Source organism: Cupressus sempervirens, chromosome 10, assembly GCF_028749045.1.
Source record: "Cupressus sempervirens isolate cs-2001-9-10 chromosome 10, ASM2874904v1, whole genome shotgun sequence".
Lineage (NCBI taxonomy): Eukaryota > Viridiplantae > Streptophyta > Pinopsida > Cupressales > Cupressaceae > Cupressus > Cupressus sempervirens.
The window spans coordinates 581,403,038-581,416,317 of NC_143127.1; the positions used below are offsets into that span (position 1 = coordinate 581,403,038).

The 13,280-nt window shown below is 35.3% G+C and overlaps 1 protein-coding gene across 1 annotated transcript; it reads left to right on the top strand.

Moving 5' to 3' along the window:
• The first annotated feature begins 11,187 nt into the window (after positions 1–11,187).
• LOC149535206 (uncharacterized) lies at positions 11,188–11,720 on the top strand. The gene is made up of 2 exons (XM_089806117.1): positions 11,188–11,306; positions 11,448–11,720. Exons 1-2 carry the CDS (start codon positions 11,188–11,190, stop codon positions 11,632–11,634), a joined length of 306 nt encoding a protein of 101 aa, XP_089662243.1. The 3' UTR covers positions 11,635–11,720.
• The last annotated feature ends 1,560 nt before the right edge of the window (positions 11,721–13,280 follow it).

A 13,280-nucleotide genomic window follows, 5' to 3' on the forward strand; every position in this document is an offset into this window, starting at 1 on the left:
GACAATGATGAGGAAGATAAAATTTCTCTTATCTCTCATATAAGTAAGAATGATACATGGATTATAGACAGTGGTTGCTCACATCATATGATTGGTGATAAAACTAAGTTTGATCAGTTTGAAGATTATGATGGTGGCAGTGTAAGGTTTGGTAATAATGAACCTCGTTTCATAAAAGAAAGAGGAAGAATCTGTCTAACCAAAGAACTTGTTTGTAATAATGCCTATTGGGTTGAAGGTCTCAAACATAATTTTCTAAGTGTGGCACAGTTACTCAATACTGGATTCAAGGTGGAATTCATGCATGGAAAGGCAAGACTGTTGAATGAGCAAGGAAAGCTAATAGGATCTGGCACCCAAAATAAAGGTAACTTATTCTATCTAGAACTTGGTGAATGCTCATGTTTTATTGCTTAAATTGAAGAGAGTTGGTTATGGCATAAAAGGTTGTGTCATGTCAATTTTGATCATTTGATAAAAATAAGCAAATTCAAGAAAGTAAGAGGCATTCCTAACATTAAGAAACCTAAGGTTGGTCTATGCAAGAACTGTCAGATTGGTAAAATGGGAAGGACTAGTTTTAAAAGTAAAAACTATAAATCTGAAGATATATTAGAAATTGTGCATACTGATTTATGTGGACCTATTGGAATAGAAAGCTATACTGGAGAGAAATTTTTCATTCTCTTTGTTGATGATTACTCAAGAAGGATGACTGTCATGTATCTAAGAAATAAATCAGAAGCATTTGAGAAATTCAAATGGTATTTGGCAAGAGTAGAAAAAGAAATAGGGAAAAGACTGAAATGTTTAAGGTCAGACAGAGGTGGTGAATTCATTTCACATGAATCCAATAACTTCTGCATTGAAAGAGGTATTAAAAGACAGGTTTCAGCACCAGGAACTCCAAAACAAAATGGAATAGCTGAAAGAATAAACAGATCCATTATGGATTGTGCAAGAACCCTGATGATAGAAAAGAACATTGCTATCAAATACTGGAAGGAAGCCATCAGCACCGCAGTTCATACCTTAAATCAAGTACAGTTGAAAAAGGATTCATTCAAAACTCCCTATGAATTATGGTATGGCTACAAACCCAATGTAAGTTATTTGAAAATATTTGGAAGCTAATGTTATATTTTGAAAGAATCTAGAAAAGGAAAATTTGATGTAAAAGGTGATGAAGGAATATTTTTGGGATATTCTTGCAAAAGCAAAGCATATAGATGTTTAAATCTATCCACTCAAAAGGTCATAGAAAGTGCACATGTGAAAATTGATGAGTTTGCAGACAAATCAGAAGAAGAAAGCAAAAAGGTACCTGAAGACTACAAGAGATTTGTTTACATTGAACCAGATACTATACCAAGTATACCGTTCACTCAAGAATCCTCAACTCCTGAGTCTTCAGTAATCGAGTTGCAAATAGTTCAAACCGAGCCTCAGCAACTTTCAGACACTACCGAGAAAGTGTCTACTGAGTTTGAATCAACCAAGCCAATATCTACCGAGCTAGAATAGCAAGAATCTGAAGTACAGAAGGATAACAATGAAATTCATTCAAGAGGCAAGGAACCTGTATTAGCAAAATATGTCAGAAGACATCATGCACCAGATCAGATCATTGGAGACAAATCTGAAGGAACCCTGACAAGAAGTAAGTTGAAAAATACTTGTTTACTTGCTGATTTTGAACCTAGAAGTATTAAGGATGCACTGGCAAATGATAGTTGGATTGAGACAATGAATGAGAAAATAGAATAGATAGAGAAAAAAAAGACCTGGACTCTTGTACCCAGGCCTAAAGAAAAGAATATAATTGGAACCAAGTGGGTATTCAGAAACAAGTTGACTGAAGATGGTAAGGTATCCAAAAACAAAGCTAGATTGGTATGCAAAGGATACTCACAAGAAGAAGGTATAGATTATGGAGAAACTTTTGCTCCTGTTGCGAGATTGGAAGGAGTCGGAACCTTACTTGCATATGCTGCTCACAAAGGATTCAAAGTTTATCAGATGGATGTCAAGTCAGCATTCCTCAATGGAATACTGGATGAAGAAGTTTACATTGAACAACCTGAAGGTTTTGTTGATCCAGATAAAAGGAACATGGTTTGAAAATTACACAAGGCACTGTATGGTCTGAAACAAGCTCCTAGAGCATGGTATGAAAGATTGCATAATTATCTTATTCAGATTGGTTTTCAAAGAGCTAATGATAATAGTAGCTTGTATATAAAGGAAGGATCAGATAATAAGATTGTCTTGGCAAAAATATTTGTAGATGATACTATTTTCACAGGGAATGATGATCTTTGCAAAGAATTTTTAGAACAAATGAACAAGGAATTTGAAATGTCTATGTTTAGTGAAATAAAATTCTTTGTTGGTCTTCAAATTCAACAAAATAAGAATGGCATCTTTCTTACTCAATCAAAATACATCAAGGAGATATTGAAAAAGTTTGGTATGGAGAACTGCAAACCTGTTGGAACTCCTATGTGTACTGGATTGAAACTTACCAAAGATGATGAATCCAAAAAAGTAGACCAAACATTGTATAGATCTATGATTGGAAAGTTACAGTATGTAGTTCATACAAGACCAGATATTGCTCTTGCAGTTGGTATTGTTGCAAGATTTTCAGCAAAACCAAGAGACACTCACCTAATGGCAATCAAAAGAATAATGAGATATTTGAAAGGAACTGAAGATTATGGACTATGGTACAAACTTGGAGGTAATTTGGATTTGAAAGTTTTTACTGATGTTGATTGGGCAGGGAACCTTGATGACAGAAAAAGCACAAGTGGAGGAGCATTCTTTCTTGGAAAGAGATTGGTTTCTTGGACAAGCAAAAAGCAGAATTGTACATCCCAATCTACAGCAGAGGCAGAGTATGTTGCTGCAGCAGTAAACTGTTCCAACATTATTTGGTTTAAATAGTTATTACAAGGAATAAAGATGGAAATCAAAGAACCAGTTGTTATGTTCTGTGACAATACTAGTGCAATCAACATATCCAAGAATCTAGTGATGCATTCCAAGACCAAGCACATAGCAATAAAATATCATTTTGTCAGAGAATTGGTGCAGGACAAGGAGATCAAACTGGAATATGTGCATACAAAGGAACAAATTGCTGACATATTCACAAAGCCATTACCTAAGGATACATTCTTGTATCTTAGAGGTAAGTTAGGGATCACTCCCCTATCTGAAGTTCACTAAAATAAAGTTTTAAGTGATGCATCAACCTATGACAAGTTGAAAATCAATCAAGTTGATGCAGCAGAATATTGAAGTCATTGCATATGAATTTGTACATGAGGTACACTATAATCCAGTTGAGAAGTACTTTTGGCATACGAAAAGAGTTTTTACTGTGTTGTATTGTCTTTGGCATGTGTTGTCAAAGAGGGAGAGTAAAACTGTAATACCTATTCTAAAATTTGTAAGCATTTGTAAAGGGAGAATAAAACTGTCATATCTTTTTGTTATACAATTCCTTCACAGAGGGAGATTACTAAAAGAGGGAGAAGTTTCTATCTAAGAGGGAGAATTATTATGTTGACATATAGTGCTGCACTAAGAGAAGGACTTGTTTTCAAATTTCATTCTGCTATGACATGTTGTGTTGCCATCAATGCCAAAGAGGGAGATTTTTGGATACAATTAGTTAATTGAGTGTTGTCTTTGATGTTATAAAAATGTCATATCAGTCATCAGACAGAGTCTACCGAGCTCAGAAGGTAAGCATAGTCATTTACAGAGTCTACCGAGCATTGCTGTATATTACACTGTAAAGATAGCTTTTACCGAGCTAACTTGGTTAAACAAAGGAAGTTCAGTACTTATCGAGCTCACTCGGTGATCGAAGGAAACTGTGACAGAGTGTTTACCGAGCTAGGAATGTAAGCGAAGAAAAGTTAGTGTTTACCGAGCTGTGAAGGTAAGCGAAGAAAAGTTAGTGTTTACCGAGCTGGGAAGGTAACCGAAGAAAAGTTAGTGTTTACCGAGCTGGGAAGGTAACCGAAGAAAAGTTAGTGTTTACCGATCTAGGAAGGTAAACAAAGGAAAGTCAATGTTTACCGAGTTCACTCGGTGTCCAAAGGGAATTTGGAAAAGACAGTTTCTACCGAGCTCACTCAGTCATCTATACTTACCGAGTTCTCCCGGCGATTGAAGGGATGTTACGGAGTTCGTTGTATTAACCGAGCTCAGTCGGTTAACACAGGAATTATTTTCTGAACAGTATTAACCAAGCAGTGTCGGCCAGTAAAGGGATTTGTTGGTTTGTAATTTTTTAGCCGACTATTGTATTTGTTTGATTATTGATCAGTGATTAGAGCCGACTAAGATAATCTGTAAGGTATATATGAAAGATCAAGTTGTGAATTCATAGATGCAAGAATTTGGATGCATAAGAGTGTGAATATTGAACATATGAGCAAATTTTGAAAAAGTGTGATGGAGGATCAGATGCGTTGAAGGAGCTGCAAAGTTGTATGTGATCAGTAAGGATCCAGTCAAGCATAACAGAGATCTGCAATCAGCAAAGATAAGTTGCACATTATATCAGGTCACTTCATTGTTGCTTTCTAACCATTGTAACAGTGAACTCAAAATCTCTTAACAGAGTGGGTTTAACAGCCCTATTGTAAATCCTCTAATAAGGTGACAGTTCAGTTGAATTGTTCTAAAGACCTCTAGCAAGGCCACTCCTAACAGGGTGATTAAATCCTCTAACAGGGTCACACCTAACAGTGTGTTTTGTAACCTTTAACAGGGTTGGCTCCTAACAGGGCTCACTTCAGAAGAGTGAAAAACAGTAACTAGTTACATTGGTGGTTTTTCCCATATTGGGTTTCCACGTTAAATCTGGTGTCTTTAGTGTTCATGATTGCTCAATTGTTTTGGTTACCAGTTCTTAATAATTATTAGTATTTTCTGCAATATCAAGTTTTAGTAATATGTAACCAAGATCAAGATTTTAGACATCTAAGGGACTGTGAAATGTTTTTGTGGTAACTGATTCACCCCCTCCCCCTCTCAATTACTCCATTCTCATTTCCAACACACTAGTCACACTGCTTCTTTCAGTTTATTCTCTCTCTTTTTATAAACCTACACTCATTCCACATTAAAAATACATATCAAATACATTGGACTCCTCTCCAACAAGTTACAATGATAGACAGAGAGTGGGAGAGGCTTTATTCCATTTGTTTACAAAATAGCAAGGTGATTGTCACGTGCTTATGACAGACAGTAATTTATTTAGCACTATTCTAATAAACTTTTACAATATATTTGACTCCAATGTTAAAGAGACTTTTAACAAATCATTGATATTCTTCAATAAACCTTAAATCTTACAAAAAACCAACTTTACATGCCAAGAAACTTGTAAATACTTTGCAATCAAACAATAATGGACATCATTGTTATGACAGTCAGAAAAAATACTGAAATGACAGAGATTTTATTCTTTCTTTCTTTCGAACTACTTCCTCCTCGACCACCATTGTCTCTTACATTCAAAATGCATTCTTTTTAAAGACCTCTTGCCCTCTAACTACCCTTAAACTGACTCCTATCGACCAAACTCCTATATAACTATCACATGACAATAAACAAGCATTTTTGATAACTTTTAAATGATAGTCATTACTTATTTGGTTTCCCTTTGCCACTTTCTTGGCTTAAGATCTTGGGAACATTTATTATTGTACCTAAATGACTTTATAACACCTAAATGGCCCTTTATGACTCTTGACTCTTTATTTATGCTAATTTTCCCATTCTTGGCAAGGCATTACATTTTGACAACTTTATGATATTTCTTACATTTAATGGCTTCAATAGCCATGATTCCTCATCAATTGACTTGATATGTCCTCATTAGGTATTGATTTCCCTTGGTACCTTCATGGTCTCCTTCATAGCTCCTGGTGTACCCTATAGTTTCCTCTTGTGTCCTAAAACTCTTGTGTCCTTTCCTTCTTCATGTGCTGATCCATGTGTGGATCCTCCTTTTCAAACCTATAATTCATCTTCTCCCACATCCATTTGTGAGTTGTAACATGTCCATTCTTCCTACCCCTTCTCTTCTTCTTTTTGGGCTTAGTAGTCATCAACGCAATAAGTAGAAACAAGAAGCAATAACAAGATCATTGTAGAACATAACTCTTACCAATTATTGCCATCTTCCCCACACTAGGAATCTCCATCATATTCTCATATTCCTACAACAAGATTAGAATAAAAAACCAAAAATAAGCCTTGTTTCTTTGCTATTTACATCAGCATTTGTACTTTTCATCTTTGTTCCAATCATCTCCTTTCCCTCAAGCCCTTCAAGACTTGATCTTTTTCTATCTTCATTAGCATCCTTTCTCTTTACCTCTGCTCCAACCTTTTGAACCTTTTTGGTGTTAGGTTCTCCTTGCTCTTCAACACTTGACTACTGCTCATTTTCTATTTGTCCTCCAAATGGACAACTTGTCTTTGTATCATCCTTTTCTAGGTTCTTTTCCTCAACCTCATTCTCATTAGCTATTTGCTTCAAAGCATCATCCTTCTTGATCAAAACATCTTCCATTGCTTCACCATGTTCCTCTTTTCTTAGGAACCTTTCCCTCTCAAAGATGGCAATGCTCGCTGACACCTTCCAAGTTGTCTTGTGCTCCTCCAATGGTGTTAATACTATCTTCTCTCCATTATTTGTGAAAGTGTAGGTGTTCTTTCTACCATCATGTAGGGATCTCTTCTCAACCTGCCAAGCCCTTCCTAAAATTATATGACAACCACTCAAAGGTACAATATCACATAGTACAACATCATTATATGATCCAATGGTGAAGATAACATAAGCTTGCTCCTTCACATCAACACAACATCCAACATCCAATCCTTGTGCTTTGTAAGGCCTAACATGTGCTATTCTTGGTAGATTCAATTTTTTAACCATCTCAAATGAAACAAGATTTGTAAATGAACCACTTAAAACAATAACCTTACAAATTTTACCTTTACATATGCATTGTGTCTTGAACATTTGGTACCCCTGATTGTGCTTTGTATCCTCAACCATGATGACCACCATACCTTCTATCAGTTCTTCTTCATACAGCAACCTCAGAAACCACCTTCAATCCAAGATCTATCCAACTTGGAATCACCACTTTGGAACACTCAAGGAGGATAATTCAACTCCAAGGCCTCAACAAAGGATTCCTTATCTTCAAAACCTAAGATCTTCATCCCAAACCATCAGCAACTAGATCTCCAAGCTCTCCCCAAAGGATTCTACACATTTTTTTATCTATTATATGATTTTATTAGTTCCCAGAGGTTATGGAAAAATTTTCCCATTTTAAAACCAAGTAACTGTGTTCTAATTACATGTTTGCTACACCATGTCAATGTGTGCAAATGGAATGGCTATGGTCTTTGTAGTTAAGATTGTAGTTTTTTGTAGTGTCTTGTTATTGTTTTGTTCTCTTGAGTTATTTTTGTACGTACTCTTTATTTTTTTGCATTTGTAGCTATTTATTTACTTTTCTCATGGTTTTTTAAGATGCCTCTTTGTTCATAGAATCTTGATTGATCATTCAGTACATAATATAATTCATTGTTTTAATATTTTTCTTCATAAAGAGTTCAGCCTTGTATGGTGAGAGATGCTTCATTCTTCTCAATGTATACATTGTTATACCAGATGTCACATGCAGGCCTATTTGACAATCTAGATTATGTGGTTTACAATTGAAATTGCACTGCCTCCTATGGTTTTTTCACATTTATTTATTATTATTCTTAGTGAGAATGCCATATGTAATACTTTTAACAATTGTGTTACATAGCGTACTTTATTCTATTGTTGTTTGGCTTTTGTCTTTCACTAGTATGAGTATATTTATCTATATTGTTTAATTGAATCCCTTGTTGCTTATGAGAAGAGTCTAGTACATAAAATATTTGGTGGCCGACTCATAAGTCGGGTTGTGATTTTTAGTTGTTTATATTTTCAAAAAAAATTGTACTTTGTTAACAAGGATGAGTGAATGTAAGAAGATATTAGAAGAAGTTATTCATATCTAAACATCATCTTTTTTAATATTAGTTAGGGAATAGATAGGGGCTTATAGACACCTCCAGGATTTACTGTTCATTTCATAAATGGGATTTTTTGAGTCACTTAAACCTTTCAAAATTATTTTTATGCCAGGAACTCTAGGTTATAGTCTTAGAAAAGTATTTTATTCATTAACAATTGCTTCGACCTAGCTTGTAGGTGAAGTGCACGCAATGTTCTTATTGCTCAAATAAATTTGATCCTTTCTTAGATTTGAGCCTAGAGATCATTCGAGAAAATTCCTTGTTGAAAGCATTATCCCATTACACGGCAGTGGAGCAGTTAGATGGGGGTGTCAAAAGATATCAATGTGAACGATGTAAAGTAAAAGTGAAGGCTCTAAAACAACTCAAAATTGATAAAGCATCACATGTTCTTGCAATTCATCTCAAGCGCTTCAGTGTAGTTGGATTTGGAGGAAAAATTGACAAAAAAGTAAACTTTGGTTGTGCATTGGATCTCAAACTATTTTTTAGCAGTTCACATGTAAGTAGCCCTTACAATATTATTTGCCAGTGGATCACATTTTTAGTGGAATCTAATAATATAGTTTTTGTAATATCTACTAGTTTTTAAATAAATTTTGCACATTTGAATGATATTCTAGTTTCTCTGTCTATTGATCAATCACAGGAGGGCAATTTTAAGTACACTCTTTATGGTGTTCTTGTTCATGATGGCTGGAGCACACATTTTGGTCATTATTTTTTCTTTATTTGTTCATCCATAGGCATCTAGCATGCTTTAGATGATAATTGGGTATACATTTGCTACAATTGTGAAGACATGTTTAATTTTGTAGAGCAAGCTCATTATAATTTGTGTATAATAGAATACACAAAAGAACTACAATTTTATGTAGAACCTTTTCTTTATACAGTAACGCTAATTATATTGAAGTTGCTTAGACTGATTGAAGTTATTCTTATGACATTTTGTACTCTAGGTCTATTCAGTCAGTGAGAAAAGTGTGCTTTCCCAAAAAGCTTACATGCTATTCTATATACGAGATAAGAAAACTAGCATTCAAACAGCAGGTGGGTTTGAATCTCAGTATAATGGCTCTAAACTAAAGAAGAGGGTGTCATTGAACATTGGACATCCAAAGGAAAACCACTTACAAGATTCATATGCCCCCCAGGTGACAGAAAACATGCATTCTTTCCAAACGATGACAATCTCTTTTAGTGTTGCAGGTGTAAACAAGATACTCCAACAGGTAGAAAATTTGTCAAATGTCAATTTCATTTCAAAAAGTCTAGAAAAGAACACAAGTTCTAGCTAGTCATGCAGTAAATCTAGATCATCGGCAAATCATGATGCTACATTATAGATGGTGCCTCCAAGAACCAATGGTATTCAAACAAATAATGTCTTCTGAAGTCATACCATAAGTAATGGATGCACATCGAATGGGTCTAGTAATAATGTTAAGAAGCAGGAATCTAAAATAAAGGGAATTGATTCTGTGGGTAATTTTAATGATATGGTTGTTAGACATTCTCAGAACTATGATGTGAGCAATGATAATGAGAACTATATTGGTAAAAAATTTGAAGCTTATTCAAAAATTAATGGTAACAGTCATGAGAATGTCAAACATTCTACAAATGGTTTGATAGGTATTATTACTCGGCATCATGCTACTAAACTTCCAAAAAATAATTCAAATGGTAAACTTGTAGCTGATGAGCATCTAGAGAATGGTAGTGTGGTCCACAATTCTATAGATAATTGAGAGTGAGGTTGCTAAGCTCCTATCCCTAGAAGATGGTTCCTTATTTTAGTTGCTTTTTTTTTGTATCAATGTTGTAGTGTATATGTTTGTTGTTGAGAAAATTTCTTTTAGTCCTAATGAATCTTTATATGTTCCTTTTGGCAGGGAGGCAAAAATGGTACTTTTCTCTATAAGGGAAGGGAAATGAATGGGCCATGTGTAAAAGCTATGCATCCACATAGGTTGCAAAAATATAGTCAAGAAACTAAATGTATTTCTAGCCAAAAGTACCAAAAACACCATGAGGACAACCACTACCTCGTTAGTAGAAATAGATTGAAGCTTATGAAGCATCTTCCATGTCCTTAATTTTTACAAGCATTGTCTTTTAGGAGGCATTTTCTTCTAAGAGAAATGCATATTTTGGGGAAGAAATGATCCAATAAAAGGAAGAAATGTATGAATTTACAGCTTAAGAAGGCTGACATTTTTCTTAAGCAGAAACACTCTGCAAAATGCCTTCTGGAAAAGAGTATCTAGCTGCGAATAGTTTTGCATGTTTAGTCGCTTCTAAGTATCCAGAACAATCTTGTGGAAAGGGTCTATCAAACAAAATAAATGGTTATGTTTCTGTATAGCAAACCAAGACATCTAAAATTACAGCTGGTGTAGTTCAGAATGGGTGTAACATTGCTAAATTTTGTGATACTCTGATGCCTCTTGTAAATAGGCAGCTTTCTAGTGGAAATGGTACTAAGCTAAAGAAACAAAGAAAAGTTCCTGGCAGACTTGGTTTAAGTAAAGCTAGACAATATTTTGATGTTGAGCAAGACTCTAACATTAGCACAGAGAAAAACTTGTCTGCTCTCTGTGTTTCTGTGCAGCAAACTGAGACATTAGAAATTATAGCTAGTGTGGTTCAGAATGGGTGTAACATTGCTAAATTTTGTGATACTCTGATGCCCCTTGTAAATAGGCATCTTTCTAGTGGAAATGGTACTAAGCTAAAGAAACAAAGAGAAGTTCCTAGCAGACTTGGTTTAAGTAAAGCTAGACAATATTCTGATGTTGAGCAAGACTCTAAAATTAGCATGGAGAAAAACTTGTCTGCTCCCCATCAGTCAAATAATAGCTTTACATATAGAGGAGAAACATGCCAACAATATGGGGCTCTATCTATAAAAGATTTTGAACCATCTTTTCTAAAGGCTAGATTACATGGGCCAACAGGTATAGTCACAATTTTATTTTATTCTATGCAATGTAGCTCAATTAAGCTCAATGTTCATCCTCTGTTTATGTGTTGGGTATTTAATCTTTTTTGACGATGGTTTACTATGGCTATTGTGCAATTCCATGTTGGGATAGTATTGATGATGGCTTGGTAAAAAGTATCAGAACTACAGACAAACATGCAAACCATGTTGGTTATGTCTTAGATGAATGGTAGGTTATCTTTGTACAAATACAATTGCATCATGGGACTTGGCATAGCAGTCTATTCGTGCATAAAGAGTTTCTATGGACAATAATAAATTATCTATGTCTATGTTGTTGTGTTTCTATTATCTTGTGTGGTTTATGCAGGGATGAAGAATATGACCGTGGCAGAAGGAAAAAGGTTAAACAAGTACAGGATGAAGATGGCATAGACAACTCTTATGGAAAATATTCCAATCGACAGAGCAATCCTTTTCAATCACTTTCAAATAGAAAAGCCAAGATTGCTGGTAAAGGGAATTCATTCATGAGAACAAATCAAGAGAAACTGTAGCACAATGCAAGATAGAGTTTTTTGTCAAGCTCAATGCCAAACCAATGTTGGGGAAAAACCTATAAAATAGAGGGAAAATCACATTGCTGGCAACCATTCAGAAAACATGGCAAACATTGTAGAAAGTTGATAATGAAGTCAAAATATCATGAAAAGATGCATTACTTCAAAAAATTTCAATGATTCAGCGTTAGATCCCTGCAACCAATATTTCCATATACTTTCGAAATTCATCAAATAAATGTGAGAAATGGAGATATATTTCTACTTGTCAAACTTGCAAATATGTTTGTGGCTGAAGCAACAGGCTGAATGCAGAACTGTCAAACAACAAAATGTGGTCCATAGGTTACATATTGTGTGGAGTTTTGTTGGGTCAATTTGTTCAGCTAACTGTTCCAAGTTTGACTTTCAGTATTTTTCATTTAAAAGATCAAAGAAAATTATATGAACAAATAGATAGTAATTGTGGCATGTATAACACTTCATATATGTATAGCGACCCAAGCTTGCCAAATCTATTACCAGTTGGACCATATAGAGGTTAAAATCATTGTCTGAAACATTAGGCTCTATACCTGGTTTTCATGATGAACTGGCATTGCGATGGGGTTGCTGTGGCGGTAACACCAATTGTTGTTGGCATTTGCGATGGTAGTTAGTATCGCCGCTACAGTGGCCCCATCACCATGCATGTGGCAGATGTCATAATTGCAATGTCCATAATGAGCATGGCGATGACAGTTGGCATCATCGCCACAATGGCCCCATCGCCATGCATGTGGCAGACGTCGCAATTAACAAGCATTGCGACGGTAGTTGGAATCGTCGCCACAATGACCCCATCGCCATTCTTGTGGTGGATGTCACAATTGTGATAGCCACCACAAGCATGGTGATGGTAGTTGGCATCGTCGCTACAGCGACCCCATTGCAATGCTTGTGGCAGATGTCGCAATTGCGACGTCCGACACAAGCATTGCAATGGGGTTGATGTCACAATTAAGTGGCTGCATAGCGACGAATAGGTTTTGTAATTGCGACGGTATAGGATAGACATCATAATTTGTGACTAAAAAACAATGATGTCTATTACTATCGCAGTGGCAACACGTTTTTGTCGTAATTGCGACACATAGCCATCGCAAATCGATGCCAAATGTATTAGTGTGGCGACAAAATTTTGTAGAATATTGATTCACCCCCTCCTAGTATTCCTTATTTCTAATAGCAGGAGCACCCAAAATAAATCAATATCAAACCTTATATCCAAATATAAAACCTCGGATCTTAATATAAAACCTCAAAAAGATTAATCAAATAGGCATCTACACCAAATTGTATGACGTAGTTCCAAGATTGGCACTATTATAAGCCCTATATCAACTATGGTCAAAGATGGTCAAAGGGCCTAGAATCTTATGATTTTGGATTATTTCATGTTTTATCATGTTTAGGACCTATTTGGGTCATTAGATTTAAGCTTTCAAAACATCTTCTTGTAAAGCACAAAAAGTTGAAATAAACAATGCAAAATTGCTTGGAAAGTTGTTAGGCAACTTTTAAGCACCTTTTTGTGAATCAAAGAAAAAACTTCCCCAATGGCCATAACAAGTATGAAATGTTGTTATGACCATTGGAAGGGC

Excerpts from the sequence above, each read along its gene's own strand:
- LOC149535206 (XM_089806117.1), top strand. The coding sequence starts at position 11,188 with ATGGTTTACTATGGCTATTGTGCAATTCCATGTTGGGATAGTATTGAT. Across the intron at positions 11,307-11,447 it reads GGTTATGTCTTAGATGAATG|GGATGAAGAATATGACCGTG; the intron begins GTAGGTTATCTT and ends TGGTTTATGCAG.